The 16010-nt window shown below is 50.2% G+C and overlaps 1 protein-coding gene across 1 annotated transcript in view; it reads right to left on the bottom strand.

The window, feature by feature from the left end:
* The window catches only part of NAA16 (N-alpha-acetyltransferase 16, NatA auxiliary subunit), a 597575-nt gene that overhangs the window by 494530 nt on the left and 87035 nt on the right, over positions 1-16010 (bottom strand). The window contains exon 3 of the mRNA XM_085621946.1: positions 5632-5736. Within this exon, the coding sequence (XP_085478072.1) occupies positions 5632-5736 (105 nt within the window). The remainder of the gene's footprint in view (positions 1-5631; positions 5737-16010) is intronic.

Below are 16010 nucleotides of genomic sequence, written 5' to 3' on the forward strand. Positions count from 1 at the left end.
AGAGCTCCAGCGCGCTATCTGCTTTGTCGCCAAAAAGGCAACGGCCATCAAAGGGCATGTCCATGAGAGTGCTCTGGACATCCCCTGAAAAGTTTGTGGACCTCAGCCAGGCGTGACGACGAATCGCCACCGTCGTTGCAATCGCTCTACCCAGCGAGTCTGTGGTGTCAAGTCCACATCTAATGGAGTACCGTGCTGCATCACGCCCCTCAGCAAGAGCCTGGGCGAGCTGTGTCCTTGCCCCCTCTGGACACTGGGGCAGCACGTCCGCCACCGTATCCCACAGAGAGTGGGTGTAACGGTCCAAAAGGCATGCGGTGTTAATGGACCGCAACCCAAGACTGAGGGAGGAAAACAGTTTCTTGCCCAACTGTTCCATCCTTTTGGATTCCCGGTCCGGAGGTGCGGACGGGAAGGTGGTTTGGACGTGGAGGCCTGGATAACCAGACTCTCAGGGGTGGGGTGTACGGACAGAAAGCAGGGGTCGCCCGGAGCTGGGTGGTGGCGCCAGGCCACGTTCCGATCCACAGGAGAGACTGTGGAGGGCTTGGACCAAGTGCCCATCAGAACATTGGTGAGGGCCTCATTAAACTGCAGCAGAGGCTCCGAAGAGCTTACTGGCGGTTGAAGCACCTCAGTGAGGAGGTTAGTTCTCACGGCCGCTGCAGGGAGCTCCAGGCGGAAGGCCTGGGCCGCCCTGCGCAGCCCCACAGCATAATTAGCACCCTTCTCCGTAGCCACGGAAGGAGGAGAGATGCAAGCAGTGTCAGGCGAAGTGTCTAGACCACTGGCCTCCCCCAGCTCATCTGCCCAGTCCTGACTTAACTGGCACTGCTGTGCCAGAGGGTCCTCAGTCCCCTCCCAGTCCTCCCCTTCATCCGTGTCCTGGTAAACAGGCAAAAAGGACGGAGCCGGGTCATAGGTGAAATACTCACCCATCGACGCCGGAGACGGTGCCAAGCCGGGGCTAAAACTAGGGACGGCGTCGTCCGAGGATGGTGCCGGGAGCGACACCATGGGGGTCGGTGCCAGCGGAGGAGTCGTGAGGACAACCGGCGTCGACCGGCATTCAGGCCTGGATCCTACAGGGGCCTGCAGCGTCGGGACCGTAGTCGGCGCCAGGGCGAAGCCGCCGGCTCGCTAGGACCCCCAGTCGGACCTGCGGGGCCCGGAGGCGCGCCGGCAGGCCTTGAAAGAGAGTCCTCATGGCCACGAGGAAGTCTTGAATCTCTTCCGGAGTGGCATGAAGCCCAGGGACCGGAGGGTGTGGGGCTGGATGAGACTCTTGCGGAGCCGCGCGGGTGGTGCCACCCGAACCCCTTGGCCGAGTCGCACGACCAGCGAGGGGAGTCAGAAGAGCGATGTCGCCTCTTCGACTTCTTTTTGCCATGCCTCGACTTACCTGAATGAGAGTACTTGGATCCCGATGAGCGGTGAGGACTGCGACTCCGCGACCGGTCCCTCGACTTCCTCCTTGACCGGGACCTCGAGCGGCGTGGAGCCGACTGCCGGATCTAGAGGAGCTTGCGTGACCGCTCCCGCCTAGCTTTCGACGTCAAGGCCTGGCAGTCAGGGCACGACTTGTCATCGTGGTCGCCCCAAGACAGTAGAGACACCGATGGTGGGGGTCGGTAACCGACATCAGTCGGTGACAGGTGTCACACGGCTGGAACCCGGGCATCCCTACCGGCACCAGGAGTCGAAGTCGACTCGAAAAATGATAGACAAAATGTCCAAAAAGTTAGTCAAAAAATGACTAAGGGTACTCTCTTCCCGGCTCTGCGCTTGCTGGCGTGGAAAAAAGAAGAACCGACGTCAGCGCCGCGAGGGCCGAGTCCAAGTACTTCGACGATGTCATCCCAGCGATCACAACGCCGACGACGGACGTGGAGCCGCAGACGACGCCTACAGACGCGCAAGGGTACTGCTGACAAAAAATCTTTACGGATCCAGCCTGATGCCTGGGGATATTCTAAGGTAAGGAATCTAACTAACGGGTTTCTTTCAGATTCGACTTATCCACTATTTTTTTTTTTTAACCCCTTCAGCGCTGCGCGGATTCCCCCGCGGTGCTGAAGGGTTCTAGCGCGGGCGGGGCCATGACGGAACGGTTCCGTCATGAGCACAGCTCAACCGATGCTCATGACGGAACCGTTCCGTCATGAGCATCGAAGGGGTTAAATCACTTTATGGTGGTTGGCCCTGAGAACACGAAAACATACAGTTTTTTAGACAAGGGACAGATCTTAAGTAGGGTGGAAAATGTTTCCTACCTGGGGATTTTACTAAATTCTGGCATTAGTTGGCAACCGCCGATTAAGGAAAATGTAGGGAGTTTAAAGGGGGCTATCTCTGGCTTGAATTAATTTGCTAGTCGCCTTGGGCGCAGGCCCCCAAAGTTACTGACAAATGTATACAAGGCCACATGCAATCCTATGGCAATTTTTGGGTGTGAATATCTGGGGATAAGAAACTATCGATCAAATCAAAGTGACAGAAAACAGGTTTTTGAGGGGCTGTTTGGCCTTGGGATATGGCATCCCAGCCGAAATTGTACATGAAGATTTGGGCATGAATTTTGTCACAGATTTTATTTGCCTCCACCCACCTTTACTCTGGTGCTCAGTTTGGTACAAAAAGGAGTTAAAATTAAACAGGTCAATTCTATGGGACAGTTTGTCCCTGAACAATGCATCTCCTATACTATGGCTCCACTATATAAAATCCACCTTTAAAGATTTAGGGAGGACTGGTTTATTCTTTGATGCCGAGGGTTTTTAGAAGAACAAAAAAAAGATCTTGCTTGGGTTAAGCAAGCTTTCTCCCTTAAGGTGGCAGCTGAACTAAAGGCTTCTGCTTCAACCAAACAGTTGATGCGTAAATACATAATGATCAAATCTGTCAGGAGGATTGAGATCTACCTTCTTCTGGAAATGCCCAGTCATCATTGTTTTTTTTAACTTATTTTAGACTGGTCTTATTTCATCAGCTAATGTTCCCACAGGGGGTCTGGTATAAACCATTTAACTTGCCTCCTTGTATATGTGCTAATGTAGATGTCTGCGATACCATGCACTTAGTGCTCATGTGCACCAGATTCACTTCCCTTCGCCGTAAGTACATAAAGTCCCTCTTGCTGCCCATGGATTTTAGACAGAACAGACCTGCATTTTTATATTCACAACTGTTATCTACATCCAAACTGTGTTTTTATGTATCATGTTTTCTGGCTGGTATTTTTAGTGCAATCTTTTAATCCTTTTGTCTACTGGCAATAATTTCAAATCGGTGTTCTGACTAACATTTCCCTTTCGCACTAAGAATTTTGTTTATGGTTCTCTGTGGGCTATTGATTTTCCCATATTTTGATGATGTACCTTTTTTAAATTATGTATCGGTTTTATATATTTTCCCATTGACGATTGTGGAAGGTTACTGAATTGTATACTGGTATGATTTTTGCTTAAAAAAACGAATAAAGTTCACCAAATTAAATAATCAATTTTGCAAATGAAGTAACTTGATCATTGAATTCGTTTGAAATATAATCTGATGACTTAACATCCTTTTTCCTGTAGTCTTTTATCTGTAAACATTACGAATGCGTACAAACAGACTTGTTTAAGGTAGTAAGTGCCCTAAAAACTCTGACAAAGACAATCACTTTGTTGACATTTGAACTATAAGCGTTCATGGAAAAAGGAGCATATTGGGTGGTGGTTCCAATTGTGGTTTGTAATGTTCATGCACACACTTCCTTTATTGATTTTGAGTAGATCACTGGGTATTTTTAGATTCTCATGAAAAGTTCTATGAATGTGTCCCCGCACTGTTTTCAGCAGATCCAATTAACGGCCATTCTAATGTTTTGCTGGGATGTGAATTACAGATGATTGAGTAATCTGTATGTATGCATCATTGACAAAGACTAGTCTTTAAGCACTTGTGGGTTAACATTAAATACTGAAGTAAAAGCAGAGAACTGCACATCAGGTATTTGAGCAAATGTTATTTAAATTTTGATAAGCTGCTTCCTTCAAGACCTGCGCAGAAACAGGATCACTGAACTGAACTGAACTGAAAAGAAGTGTACCAACAAGGGCTCATGCATGAATGACATTTGGCAATTGGTATAAACCGGTGGTCCTAGAACAATTTTCATAGTGGGGAGCTGCCAATAATGTTACATCACTGAAGTTATAGAAATTGTGAAAAATTCATGCATCACACAAGAGTAGGCAATGTAATCCGCAGGAGAGGAGTAAAGGTGAAGTATGTAGCTGGTAGTCATTTTGGTGCACATTGTCGCAAATATATAACTAAAGGAAGGTAGCACACTGCTATTTACAGACAACACATTTTCCCAATAAATAACAGCTAAATTTGCACAGAGATACAGTTTTACTGGCAAAACTATGCAGCGCACAAAGGATAGTCTGTGGAAATCAGGTTACAGGATATATATCATTTGCACAATACCAAGTGTTCATCTGTATTAAAATCTTTCTTTGCACCACACTTCACAATTTTTTTTAAAAAGTGCTGTGCTTTCGTAATAGCTAATATATTCTGAAGCAATTGTAAGCTCATTTACAGGTATTTAAATTTTGTTTTGTACCAAAAAACAAAGTACATACTGCTGCCTTTTCCTCTCATGCTCCTAGTACGCAGCAAGATTTTCCCACAGTTCACTTTACAAAACCCTCATTTTGCAGTCATAGAAAGAAAAGTAAACACCAACCTCCCTTTTAAAAGAGGCAATAGCAATTTGCCAGGAAACATAGCCTGACATTTGATCCCAGTCTTTGAAGCACAGAAAATGTGTGCCACGTTAAAAACAAAATGTAATGGGCTTTTTATTGCTCATTCGCCTTCTGGACTCCAGCACGGTCACAAGCGTGCATGACTGATTAACTTGTACTGCCAGAGAGAAGCAGAGCCAGTCTTGTGTAGGAAACCGTTTCAAAGGGATACGGTACATAAACTAGCATACAAGGGAGACATCTGAAAACACACGCACCCTCACGAAGAAAACCAATATATTCCCAGAAAGCGAGCACTTGTGGACGAACACAAGGAGCCAGTCAGAAATGGTAAAATGCTCCACTGGAGGGTCAGAGACATGCTGGACAGCCTAAAACAAATAAAGCCAGCAAATAGAACGCAAGCAAATGTGAGATACAAAGCCACAAATCAAAATGCATCCCTAGGTAAGTTTTCAGCACATTCCCAATATATCTTTGCAATCACACAGCTGCACAGTCTTGTATGCTTCGGCCCAAAAAGCAGGTCATGGGTCGCTTGATGAGGCGTATGTAGGCATCAGGAATGGTGTCTGAGCAGTGACGTACACAGGAATTGTACACAAAATTCAAAACGATACCAGCTTTAAAAGAAAATCACATTTCCTTAGCTGCTGTGCAGAGAATTCTCAACAAATCAAAAGAATGTTATTGCAACACTACAAAAATAAAGTCTCATTTTATAGTGACAAATTGGATTTGGCATACACAAGGATGAGTGAGGGTATTTGCCCAATGTGCCAATATTTTGATGGTAGAGGCAAGAAACCCAAAACCTTATGATACATAAGCTTTTCCAAGATATTCTTTAGAATCTTAAAAAGGATACAAACATGACTCTTCACATCATTACGAAGTCCTCTTCGAACAAATTCATAAGCTTCTTCTTTCTTCCCCAAGCAATTTAAAGTTAATCCTTTCATGGCCAAGGTCTCTGCACAGAAAGGTACAAAATCAGTTAACCCTATACAATAAGTATGTCCAATATGGAAAGGAAAAAAACATTTTATGGTCATACATTAGGAAATGTGCTGTCCTAATATCCAAATAGCTAAACAAAACATGTTCCTGTTGTTCTCAGTGTATTGCTAAAAATGTTATCTTCTGAATGTAATTTAATGGTTTAATAATTTTGTCATATTTCCTTGGCAAACTTTAATTTTCCATTAAATTTAATTTTACTGTTTGCATTTTCAGAGCACAGTTGTATTGTGTATATACCAATTTGTTTTTATTATCAAGCTGTTTCATAAACAAATAGGATTAAATAGAGAAAAGCAAAGCAACAAGCAAAAAATGTGAATATAAAAAAACAAGATCATATAGCAAAAAAAACAAATTCCGTGAAGTATAAACTAAGGCAGTGTGAAACGTGCATGGTTCTATACAACCCAATTCAATTTGCACCTAAAGATCTAGACACACTGGGGCAGCACCATTTACATTTTTTAAATTAAACTGTTTAAGTGTGTTTACTCCTCTTTGGGAAAACTGGAGCTTATCACTGGTTGAACTCTTTTTTTTTTTTAATAAATCTTTTTTTGAGTTTGTGCATTTTCATTTGCATACATACACGAAGTCTCATTTATGAAGATACAGGTGGTATAATGCCAACAGTTGAACAGATCATCCGTGTAATACTAGCAGGAATATTATCAACTTAGTCCCTGTGACTTATCTAGTTTGCAGTAACAACAGCCGCAGGAGCAGTTGTATTATGTAACTGATAGTCGTCATTTCACATTATGTGATGTAAATCGAATATGCTACTTACCAGTATGCATCTGTTCTTGGCATGTAGGGCTGCTGACATTCATATCTGTGCATAGATCGCCGCCTAGTGTTGGGTCCGGATGATTGCATATTGTTGTCCTGGAAGAGTCTTTGAAGTATCACGAGATAGGTGGCTCCTCCCCTGGACTACAGTGCGCATGGGCATCCCCTCCATCCTTAGATTGTTTTTCGCCATTGTGGCAGAAATGGAGTGTAATACAGTAAATGATGACCATGCTAACCAGTAATAACTGAATACTGCAGCTGCCACAGGCGCCGGGGAGGAGGGTGGGCGATATGAATGTCAGCAGCCCTACATGCCAAGAACAGATGCATACTGGTAAGTAGCATATTCGGTTCGAGGCATGTGGGCTGCTGAATTCATATCTGTGCATAGATTATATAGCAGTCCCTCCATTTAGCGGCGGCTGTCCGTGCCAGCTGCAGCAGACTGAAAAAGAGTTTTGAGAACAGCCTGTCCTACAGCCGCCTGCTGTCTTGAGTGTACATCTACACAGTAGTGTTTTGTAAATGTATGTATAGTGAACCATGTGGCTGCTCTACATATCTCCTGTAAAGGAATATTCCCTAGGAAAGCCATGGAGGCCCCTAACTTTCGTGTGGAGTGGGCTCTTGGAGGAATCGTTAGTGTGCGCTTAGCTTTTTTATAGCAAATTTGTATACACTTGACGATCCACCTAGCTATTCCTGCTTTGGGAATGGGGTTGCCTTTGTGCTGTGGAGAAAAGGCAACAAACAGTTGTTTTGTCTTCTGTCAATATAGTACATGAGAGCTCTCTTTACATCAAGTGTGTGGAGCATTCTCTCTGCTACATTCTCAGGATTAGGATAAAACACGGGTAGTTCTATGGATTGGTTCATATGGAACTGTGATATAACCTTGGGCATGAACGTAGGGTTGGTGCGTAGTACGACCCTGTTTGCATGAACCTGTATAAATGGCTCTTGAATGGTTAGTGCCTGGAGTTCACTAACTCTTCTAAATGAAGTAATGGCTACTAGGAAGGCCACTTTCCAGGTTAGAAATTGAATCTCACAGGAGTGTAGAGGTTCAAAAGGTGGTCCCATTATTCTGGTGAGGACCACATTCAGGTTCCAGATTGGTGAAGGTGGGTGCGTAGGAGGAATCACTCGTTTGAGTCCCTCCAAGAAGGCTTTGATGGCAGGCACTCTGAACAGTGAGAGGTGCTGCCTGTTCTGAAGGTAAGCTGCCAGCGCGGTTAAATGTATACGAATGGAATTGTATGCTAGATTGCATCTGTATAAGTGTAAGAGATAACAGATAATGTTTTGAGTTGATGCATCCAGCGGATTGATGTCATTATTTTTACAATAAATGACAAATCTTTTCCACTTAGCCGCATAGCAGGCTCTGGTCGTGGGTCGTCTTGCCTCTTTGATGATATTCATACATTCTGGAGGCAAGTTGAGGTAGCCAAATTCTAAGATCTCAGGAGCCAGATCGCTAGGCTTAGCTGTTGCGGATCTGGGTGCTGAATTGCGCCATGGCTCTGGGTTAAAAGCCTGGGCGTCAGCCGCAGTCTTTGATGCGGTACCACGGAGAGTTCTAGAAACGTGGTGTACCATGGCTGGCGCGCCCACGTGGGAGCCACCAGGACGAGCGTCAGTGAGTGTTGCCTCAGTTTGCGTGCCACTAGCGGTATTAATGGTGCTGGGGGAAAAGCGTACGCAAATCTGCCTGACCAGTTCATCCATATCGCATTGCCCTGCGACTGTGGATGCGGGAACCTGGCGGCAAAGCTTTGGCATTTTGCGTTCTCCCTTGTGGCGAATAGGTCTATCTTTGGATGACCCCACTGCTGGAAGTACGGTTGGAGTACTGACGGATGTAGCTCCCACTCGTGCATTTGGTGGCTGTGTCTGCTGAGCAGATCTGCCATCTGGTTGTCCTTGCCCGGGAGGTGTTCCGCCATGAGGAATATGTTCCTCTCAATGGCCCACTTCCACATGCTTTGAGCCAGATGAGACAACTGTGGAGATTGTGTTCCTCCCTGCTTCTGTATGTAGTACATGGCAGTCATGTTGTCCGTCCGGATCAACACGACTTTTTTGCACAAGTGTACTTTGAATGCCTTCATTGCCAGGAAGATTGCCATCAGTTCCAGAAGGTTGATGTGCATCTTCTTTTGCTGTGTTGTCCATAGTCCCTGCACTGTGTAATTGAGTACATGAGCTCCCCATCCCTGGAGAGACGCGTCCGCTGTCAGTATTATTTGTGGAACAGGCTCTTGGAACGGTCGGCCCTTGCAAAGGTTTTGTGGATTCCACCAATGCAGAGAGTTGTATGCCCGACCGCTCACCAACACTAGGTCTTTCAACTGTCCTTGAGCCTGATTCCACGGACGTGCTAAGCACTCCTGAAGCGGGCGCATATGTAGTCTCGCGTGCGGGACTATGAAGATGCAGGAAGCCAACATGCCTATCAACTGCATAAACACTCGGGCCGGTAGTGAGTGTTGAGGTCTGAACTTTTTTATTACCAACTGCATGCTGTGGATCCTCACGGAATTGGGTTGTGCCGTGGTCGCCAGAGTGTCTATGGTCGCGCCTAGGTACTGCCTTTCTTGTTTAGTGTACTGCGACGGCTGTGTGTTCTGGCCTCTAGATGGTCCCCTATTGGTAGAGCGACGAAAGGACCCACTCCTAAACTGCTGCGATTGCAGAGCCCCCATAGACTTTGCAGTCTCTGTATCTTTTTTGATTTTCTCTAGGGTAGTGTCAACCTCTGGGCCAAAGAGGGAGTGAGGGTTGACAGGTTGATTGAGTATAGTTGTTTGTATCTCTGGTTTGAATCCGGAAATTCTTAACCAAGCATGTCGTCGTAACATGACGCTGGTGTTAATAGCCCTAGCTGCAGTGTCAGCTGCGTCAAGAGCGCACTTAATGGAAGCGTTGCTTATGAGCTTTCCCTCTCTAATCAGTGACTCTGCTCCTTCCTTATATTGATCTGGGAGGTGCTGTAGCAGTGTCTCTAGGGTATCGTAATGCGCCCTGTCATACCTAGCAAGAAGTGCCTGAGTGGGGGAGGAGCCTAGCGCGCAACCAAGATGGCCGCGTAGGTGCGAGGCTCCCGAGGACCTCCGCGACCTCCTATGACTATCCTGAATATATCCTGTCCCAGATGAGGGGACTGTGTTGGTGAGCCCGAGCTGAGGTGGCGCCCGTTTTCCGCTTCCAAATCGGACCTCGGACACCGACTTTAGCACCGATTGAGGTTTGCGGCCTTCTCCTAGCCGAACCCCGGATTTGCGTTGTGGGGCGATCCAGTGACGAAGTGAATAACAGCGGCGGACAGGGCTTGGTGGCTCGCGTAACCCGCACTTTCACTTTCGCTTTCGCACCCTCCTTGCTGTCTATGCGAGGTTGGGTCGCGGGGCTTTGTGTGTTGGTGTGGCCTCGCTGGGGGACCCTGCCTGCCCGCCGGCTGTGATCCGCCCCCGCAGATCTGGGGTGGCACCCCCCCGGAGCCCGTGGACCGGCTTGCCCGCCCTTCACGACGTGGCTGGTGCGATCGGGAGACTGGGACCATGGCCACGAAACAAGATGGCGATCGGGCAAAGGTAAAATCGACCCGGCGTGGCGCAGCCCATCAGTCCAACAGCATGGATCGCTATACCCTCCAGAAGGGATCTCTTGAGGTGCCACGCAGGTCCCCTGAGGGCCCTACTGATGCCCCCGATCTGCCCACGGATCTGACTCTGCGGGATGTCATGGGCGCCATCGCCGAGATGAAGGCCTCTGTGGGCCAGCGTTTTGACACACTGGCGCAGAAGATCGACTCGGTCCTCGTAGATGTTGGCCTGATAAGGGCCGATCTCTCCAAGACCAACGACCGAGTCGATTCTTTGGCCCACACCGCATCGGGCCTTACGACAGACGTGGCGGCCCTGCAAACGGAGGTGCGCCGGCTTGCTCGGGCGAGTGCGCTGATGGATCGTCGCCTGGAGGACTCCGAGAGTCGGGCCCGGAGGAACAACATCCGTATCATCGGGGTGCCTGAGGGACGTGAGGAAGCGGCGGCGGACCTTTTCGTGGAAGACCTGATTGTTACCCATCTCCAGCCACGGGGGCTGAGTAAATTCTTTGCTGCGGAGAGGGCCCACAGGGTTCCCGGGGGAAGGCCTAAGGTCGGAGCCGCTCCGAGACCTCTCATCGCCCGGATTTTTAATTTTCGGGACAGAGACGCTATCCTGCAATCCTCCAGACTACAGGGACCGATTAGACTTGACAATATGGACATTAATTTCTATCCTGATTTCACCCCTGCGGTCCAGAGCAGAGACCGAGCTTCCTTGGTGTCAAGCGCCGTCTTCGGGACCTAAATCTCAAATACGCCATGCTTTTCCCAGCTAAGCTGCGAGTGGAGGTGGAAGGTCGCACACACTTTTTTGATCGTCCCGAAGCGGCCGGGGACTGGCTGGATACTCTGTCTGGAGATCGGGATCGGGGTGGCGGGGGGGGAGCGGCCGGGGGAGAGGGCTCGCCGGATCAAGACTGAGGGACTAATATTAGGCCTCGCTCGGGACAAAAATGATGCCACTTTTGACTATACGTCGGATTGCTTAAGTTCCCCTCCTATGGAGGTTGTGTGGGGTCTCTTGGGGGTTCTCCTTCCTCCTCTAGGGGGTCTAGTTAGTTTAACTATCTATGGGGCGACAGGCACACTGCACGTTGGGGGGGCTGTCTGGGCTTATGCAGGGGTGCAGGGAGGGGGTGTTTTGTTGGGGTGGGTGGGCAGGGATGGGGTGTTGTTCGTTATTATCACAAGGCAACCCTTTTTTTGTGTTGGTTCTACTGTGCTCTCGGGGGGACGAATGATGGTTTCTGTGTATGATGGGGGGTAGGGAATTAACTTTGTTGTCTTGGAACGTCAATGGACTGGGGGACAGGATCAAACGAGGTGTGGTCCTACAGTATCTGAAGCGACTCTCGCCTGATGTGGTCTTCCTGCAGGAGACACACCTTATTGGCAATTCCTTCTGCGCCATGAATCGGCGTGGCTACCGCCTCGTGGCCCACTCGGGCTTCACGTCAGGCTCGAGGGGTGTGGGTATCATGGTAAAGAACTCGCTCCCGTTAGAAATTGATGAGGTGCTCCACGATGACAGGGGACGTTACACTGTCTTGGTGGGGAGAATGGAGGGCAAAGTGATTGTCTTTGTGTCAGTGTACGTCCCACCGGGGTTGCAGTCGACCACCTTTGCAGATCTGGGGCGCCTCCTCCTTGGCCTTCCGGGGGGGCTTCTGGTGGTGGGGGGGGGATTTCAACTCGGTGGTTTCTGGAACTGTGGATCGTCACCCCCCTAGGGACCTCCCCCGGGCACAGGCGTGGCTATCCGGCCTCTTGGATACACTGGGATTGGTGGACTGCTGGCGCTTAAAACATCCCACGCAGCTGCAATACACTTTCCACTCGGGGGCCCATGGTAGTCTCTCACGGCTTGATTATGTCCTTGTCCCGGCGGCCCATGTCGGGAGGGTGGGGGAGGTGCGCCATTTGGCACGGGGTATCTCGGACCACTCCCTGCTATTGTTGCATTTTGATGTCTTTCCGAGGGCTGAGAGCAGGGTGGTCCCAATCAATTCCTGGTACCTGCGCGACCCCACCATTCGCGCTGACTTGATTAAATCCCTCCAGCGCTATTTTGAGGAGAATGTGGGGTCAGTGCCTTCAGCTATCTCCCTGTGGGAGGCCTTCAAAACAGTACTTAGAGGGGAGGCCCTATCCCTTATTTCCCACGCCCGGAGGCGCGAGCGGGAGGAGGTGACCCGGGTGGAGGCTGAAATAGCTGAGCTGGAGGGTAATCTAGAAGATGGGCTGACGGATGCTGCACTACATGTCCTCCAGCTCAAACAGGCGGCTTATAGGGCCCTCGTTACGGAGGCGGCCAGGGGCCTTAGTAGAGAGCAACAGGGGCGACTGTATGATGTGGGTGATAAGGCTGGTAAACTGATAGCGTGGTTGGATAAAAAGGAGAGAGCGAATCGTGTGGTCCCGCTGATTGAGAAAACGAATGGTGTGTGTGTAACTGAGCCAGAAGAAATTGTCTCCTGTTTCGCGGAGTATTTCCGCGAGGTGTATTCCCCGGTCTCTTCTTGCTCGGAAGAGGATTCCCGTGCCCTGCTCAGGGATATCGCGCTGCCTTCCCTGTCCGGGGAGGACAGGGTGTCGCTGGACGCCGCTCCCACCTCCGACGAAATCGCCCTCGCCATACGCTCGGTCGCTTCTGGCAAGGCCATGGGCCCGAACGGTATCCCAATCGAGCTGTATAAGTTGCGACCGGATACATTGGCGCCTCACCTCCGCGCAATGTTCCTCGCGGCCCACTCGCTGGGCTCCCTCCCGCTTGACCAGCGTCTGGCTACAATCGTGGTGATCCACAAGGAAGGGAGACCTCGGGATCGGGTTACTTCTTATCGGCCTATCTCATTACTGAATGCGGAGCCCAAAATTCTCGCTAAGGTACTCGCCAATCGGCTGGTCGGTGTGGTGGGAGATCTGGTTCATCAGGACCAGTCTGGCTTTATTCCCCATCGCAATACAGCCCTTAATCTGCGGCGTTTGCATGGGGTGCTTGCGCGCGTCCCATTTATACGGGAGCCGGCCATTTTGGCGTCCTTAGAAGCCACCATGGCGTTTGACACGCTTGAGTGGCCATACATCTGGGCGATGCTTGCGAAGTTCGGATTTGGCCCAGGATTCATCAGTTGGGTCAAATTGTTGTATGCGGGCCCATTGGCGCAGGTGGTCGTGAACGGAAGAGTATCGGCCCCGTTTGAGCTGGGCCGGGGCACGGGACAGGGCTGTCCCTTGTCGCCGCTTCTTTTTGCGCTTGCCTTGGAGCCCCTGGCGGAGTGGCTGCGGTGGGAGCCTTCCATCCGTGGTCTCCGTTGGACCCCCAAGTATGAGGACCGCGTATCCCTATACGCTGATGACATCCTTCTGTACCTAGCCTCCCCACGTAAATCACTTATAGTGCTAGTTGATGTTTTACACTCGTTTGGTCGTAACTCCGGTCTCGTCATCAACTGGGCTAAATCGTGTGTGTATGTTCTCTCTGGGGAGGCTCCTATTCTCCCGCGGGGCTGTCCGATCCAGATCGCCCCGCAGGGATTTCGGTACCTGGGTGTCTTCATTACTCTGGACCCGGAGGCCCGGTATGAACGGAATCTGCTTCCCCCCCTCCAGCGTCTGCGGGTAGATGTCGCACGCTGGCGGCGCCTGCCGCTTTCGCCGCTCGGCCGGGCGGCATTGTTCAAGATGATGTCTCTGCCGCGTTTTCTGTACGCTTTGCAGAACACTATGGACTTGGTCCCGGCGCGCTACTTCCGTGAGGTGGAGAGTCTGCAACGCCGCCTGTTCTGGGACGGGAGGCCGCGCATTGCTCTGGCTAAGCTGACGCTCCCATGGTTTGACGGGGGGATTGCCCTCCCTGATATTAAAACGGTACTATTGGGCCTCCCAGCTCGCTGCCATTAACCATGGCCTCTACGGGCCCGCCTTAAACCCGGCATTTGAAATGGACAAGATGCTCCTGCCAGGTGGCGACTACAATCGAGCGCTCTACTCTAGCGCGCCCGACGCTCGTCTGACGGGCCCCACGCGTGTCATGGTTCAAGTCTGGCACGCGGCCAATGCAGCTATGGGGTGGAAGGTCCGTTTGACCCGGGCATCACCACTATACGCGTCTGAGCGGTTAGGTTCCCTGTGGACCTCTAAGGGCTTCGAGAAGTGGGACATAATAGGTATCAGTAAAGTGGGGGATCTTTGGACGAGGGGAGGATTTCAAACGTTCGATATGCTGCAGACGGAATTTCAGTTGCAGGGCAGTGAATACTTTCGGTATTTGCAGGTCCGTCATGCGCTGGGCTCCGTCTTCTCGGACGTTGCCTCCATCCCGGAATATTCCCCCCTGGAGGATAGAATGCTGGATGGGCACGTCCCGGACAGCACGATCTCACTTATATACAAAAAGCTCATAAACGACCGCTTGGGCCTGTTGACTGCCCTTCGTGCGGCTTGGGTTGCCGACGGGCTGGAGTTGGACGACGAGGACTGGACCTCCGCGGTGGCCTCCCCGAAGGAGGTGGCCATACCGGCTCGCCTTCGCTTCGTCCAGCTCAAGATACTCCACCGGGTCTACATGACGGGGCCAAAGCTTCTGCGTATGGGCTATGCTGGAGATGGGTTGTGTAAGCGTGGGTGTGGTGCTTTGGGGACCTTTATGCATATTTTGTGGGAGTGCCCGGAGGTAGAGGGGTTCTGGCGTGGTGTACATGAGGTGCTGCGACTGGTTACACATGTGGCGCTGTTGCCTGAAGCGAGGAGATGCCTGTTGAATGTGTGGGAACCGACTGATTACTCGGCGCCGCAGACGTGGTGGGTGACTCTGGGATATATGATAGCCAAGCGTGATATTGCTCAACTGTGGGGATCCCAGAGGCCCCCGACGGTCTCGGCCTGGAAAGAACACATGGACTGGTGCATGTTTCGCGAAAAGGTGGTGTATGTGGCGAGGGGTAAGCCTGGGACATGGGTGAAAGTATGGGGCCCCTGGAACGCCTACCGAGGGGGTATCTGCGCACCACCGCTGCTGCCTGATGCCTCGCTAGCCCCATCCCCTTAGCCGACTCATTCCCCGCTGCCGGGCATTGGGTTCCCCCAGTCCTCGCTTTGTTCTCTTCCCCCTCCTCACACTTCTGTGTATAGTTGGGATCCCCCCTCTTGGGGAGCACGTGCTGCTATTTTTGATTGTGGGTTGCCTTGTGGGTGTGGTTTTAATTTTTGTTGTTCTTAATTTAAAATGAAACCGCATAATGGGACCTGGATGATGTGGCTTTTGACATTGTTACCTACTGAGAAATGCTCCTCCTGTAATACCACGTGTTCCATAAATGTATGTCATATGTTCCTACCATTGCTAGCGGCCGGCCGGAAGGTTGTGGGCCCATACTTGTATACTTTTAAGACCTGTAATAAACGGTTTCAAAAAAAAAAAAAAGTGCCTGAGTGTTGGCAATCCTCCAAATGTTAGTTGCCTGTGCAGCAACTCTCTTTCCTGATGTTTCCAAGATCTTAGACTCCTTGTCAGGGGGAGGAGCATCACCCGTTGTCTGTGAGTTGGCCCTCTTCCGAGCATTGGAAACCACCACCGAGTCTAAAGGCAGCTGGCCTCTTATGTAGGTAGGGTCCACAGGAGCTGGCCTATACTTTTTGTCAATCCTAGGGTTCAGTATTCTTGCCCTCGTGGGCTCCTTAAAAATGTCATTAGCTTGTTTTAGGACACCCTTGAGCATGGGCAGAGTTTTAACAGAGGTAGAGAAGGTATATTTCAGAAAATCATCCTCAATAGGATCAGTGTGGAGCTGTACATCATAGTTCTTGGCTGCTCT

This window comes from Triturus cristatus, chromosome 8 (assembly GCF_964204655.1).
Source record: "Triturus cristatus chromosome 8, aTriCri1.1, whole genome shotgun sequence".
In the NCBI taxonomy this organism is placed as follows: domain Eukaryota; kingdom Metazoa; phylum Chordata; class Amphibia; order Caudata; family Salamandridae; genus Triturus; species Triturus cristatus.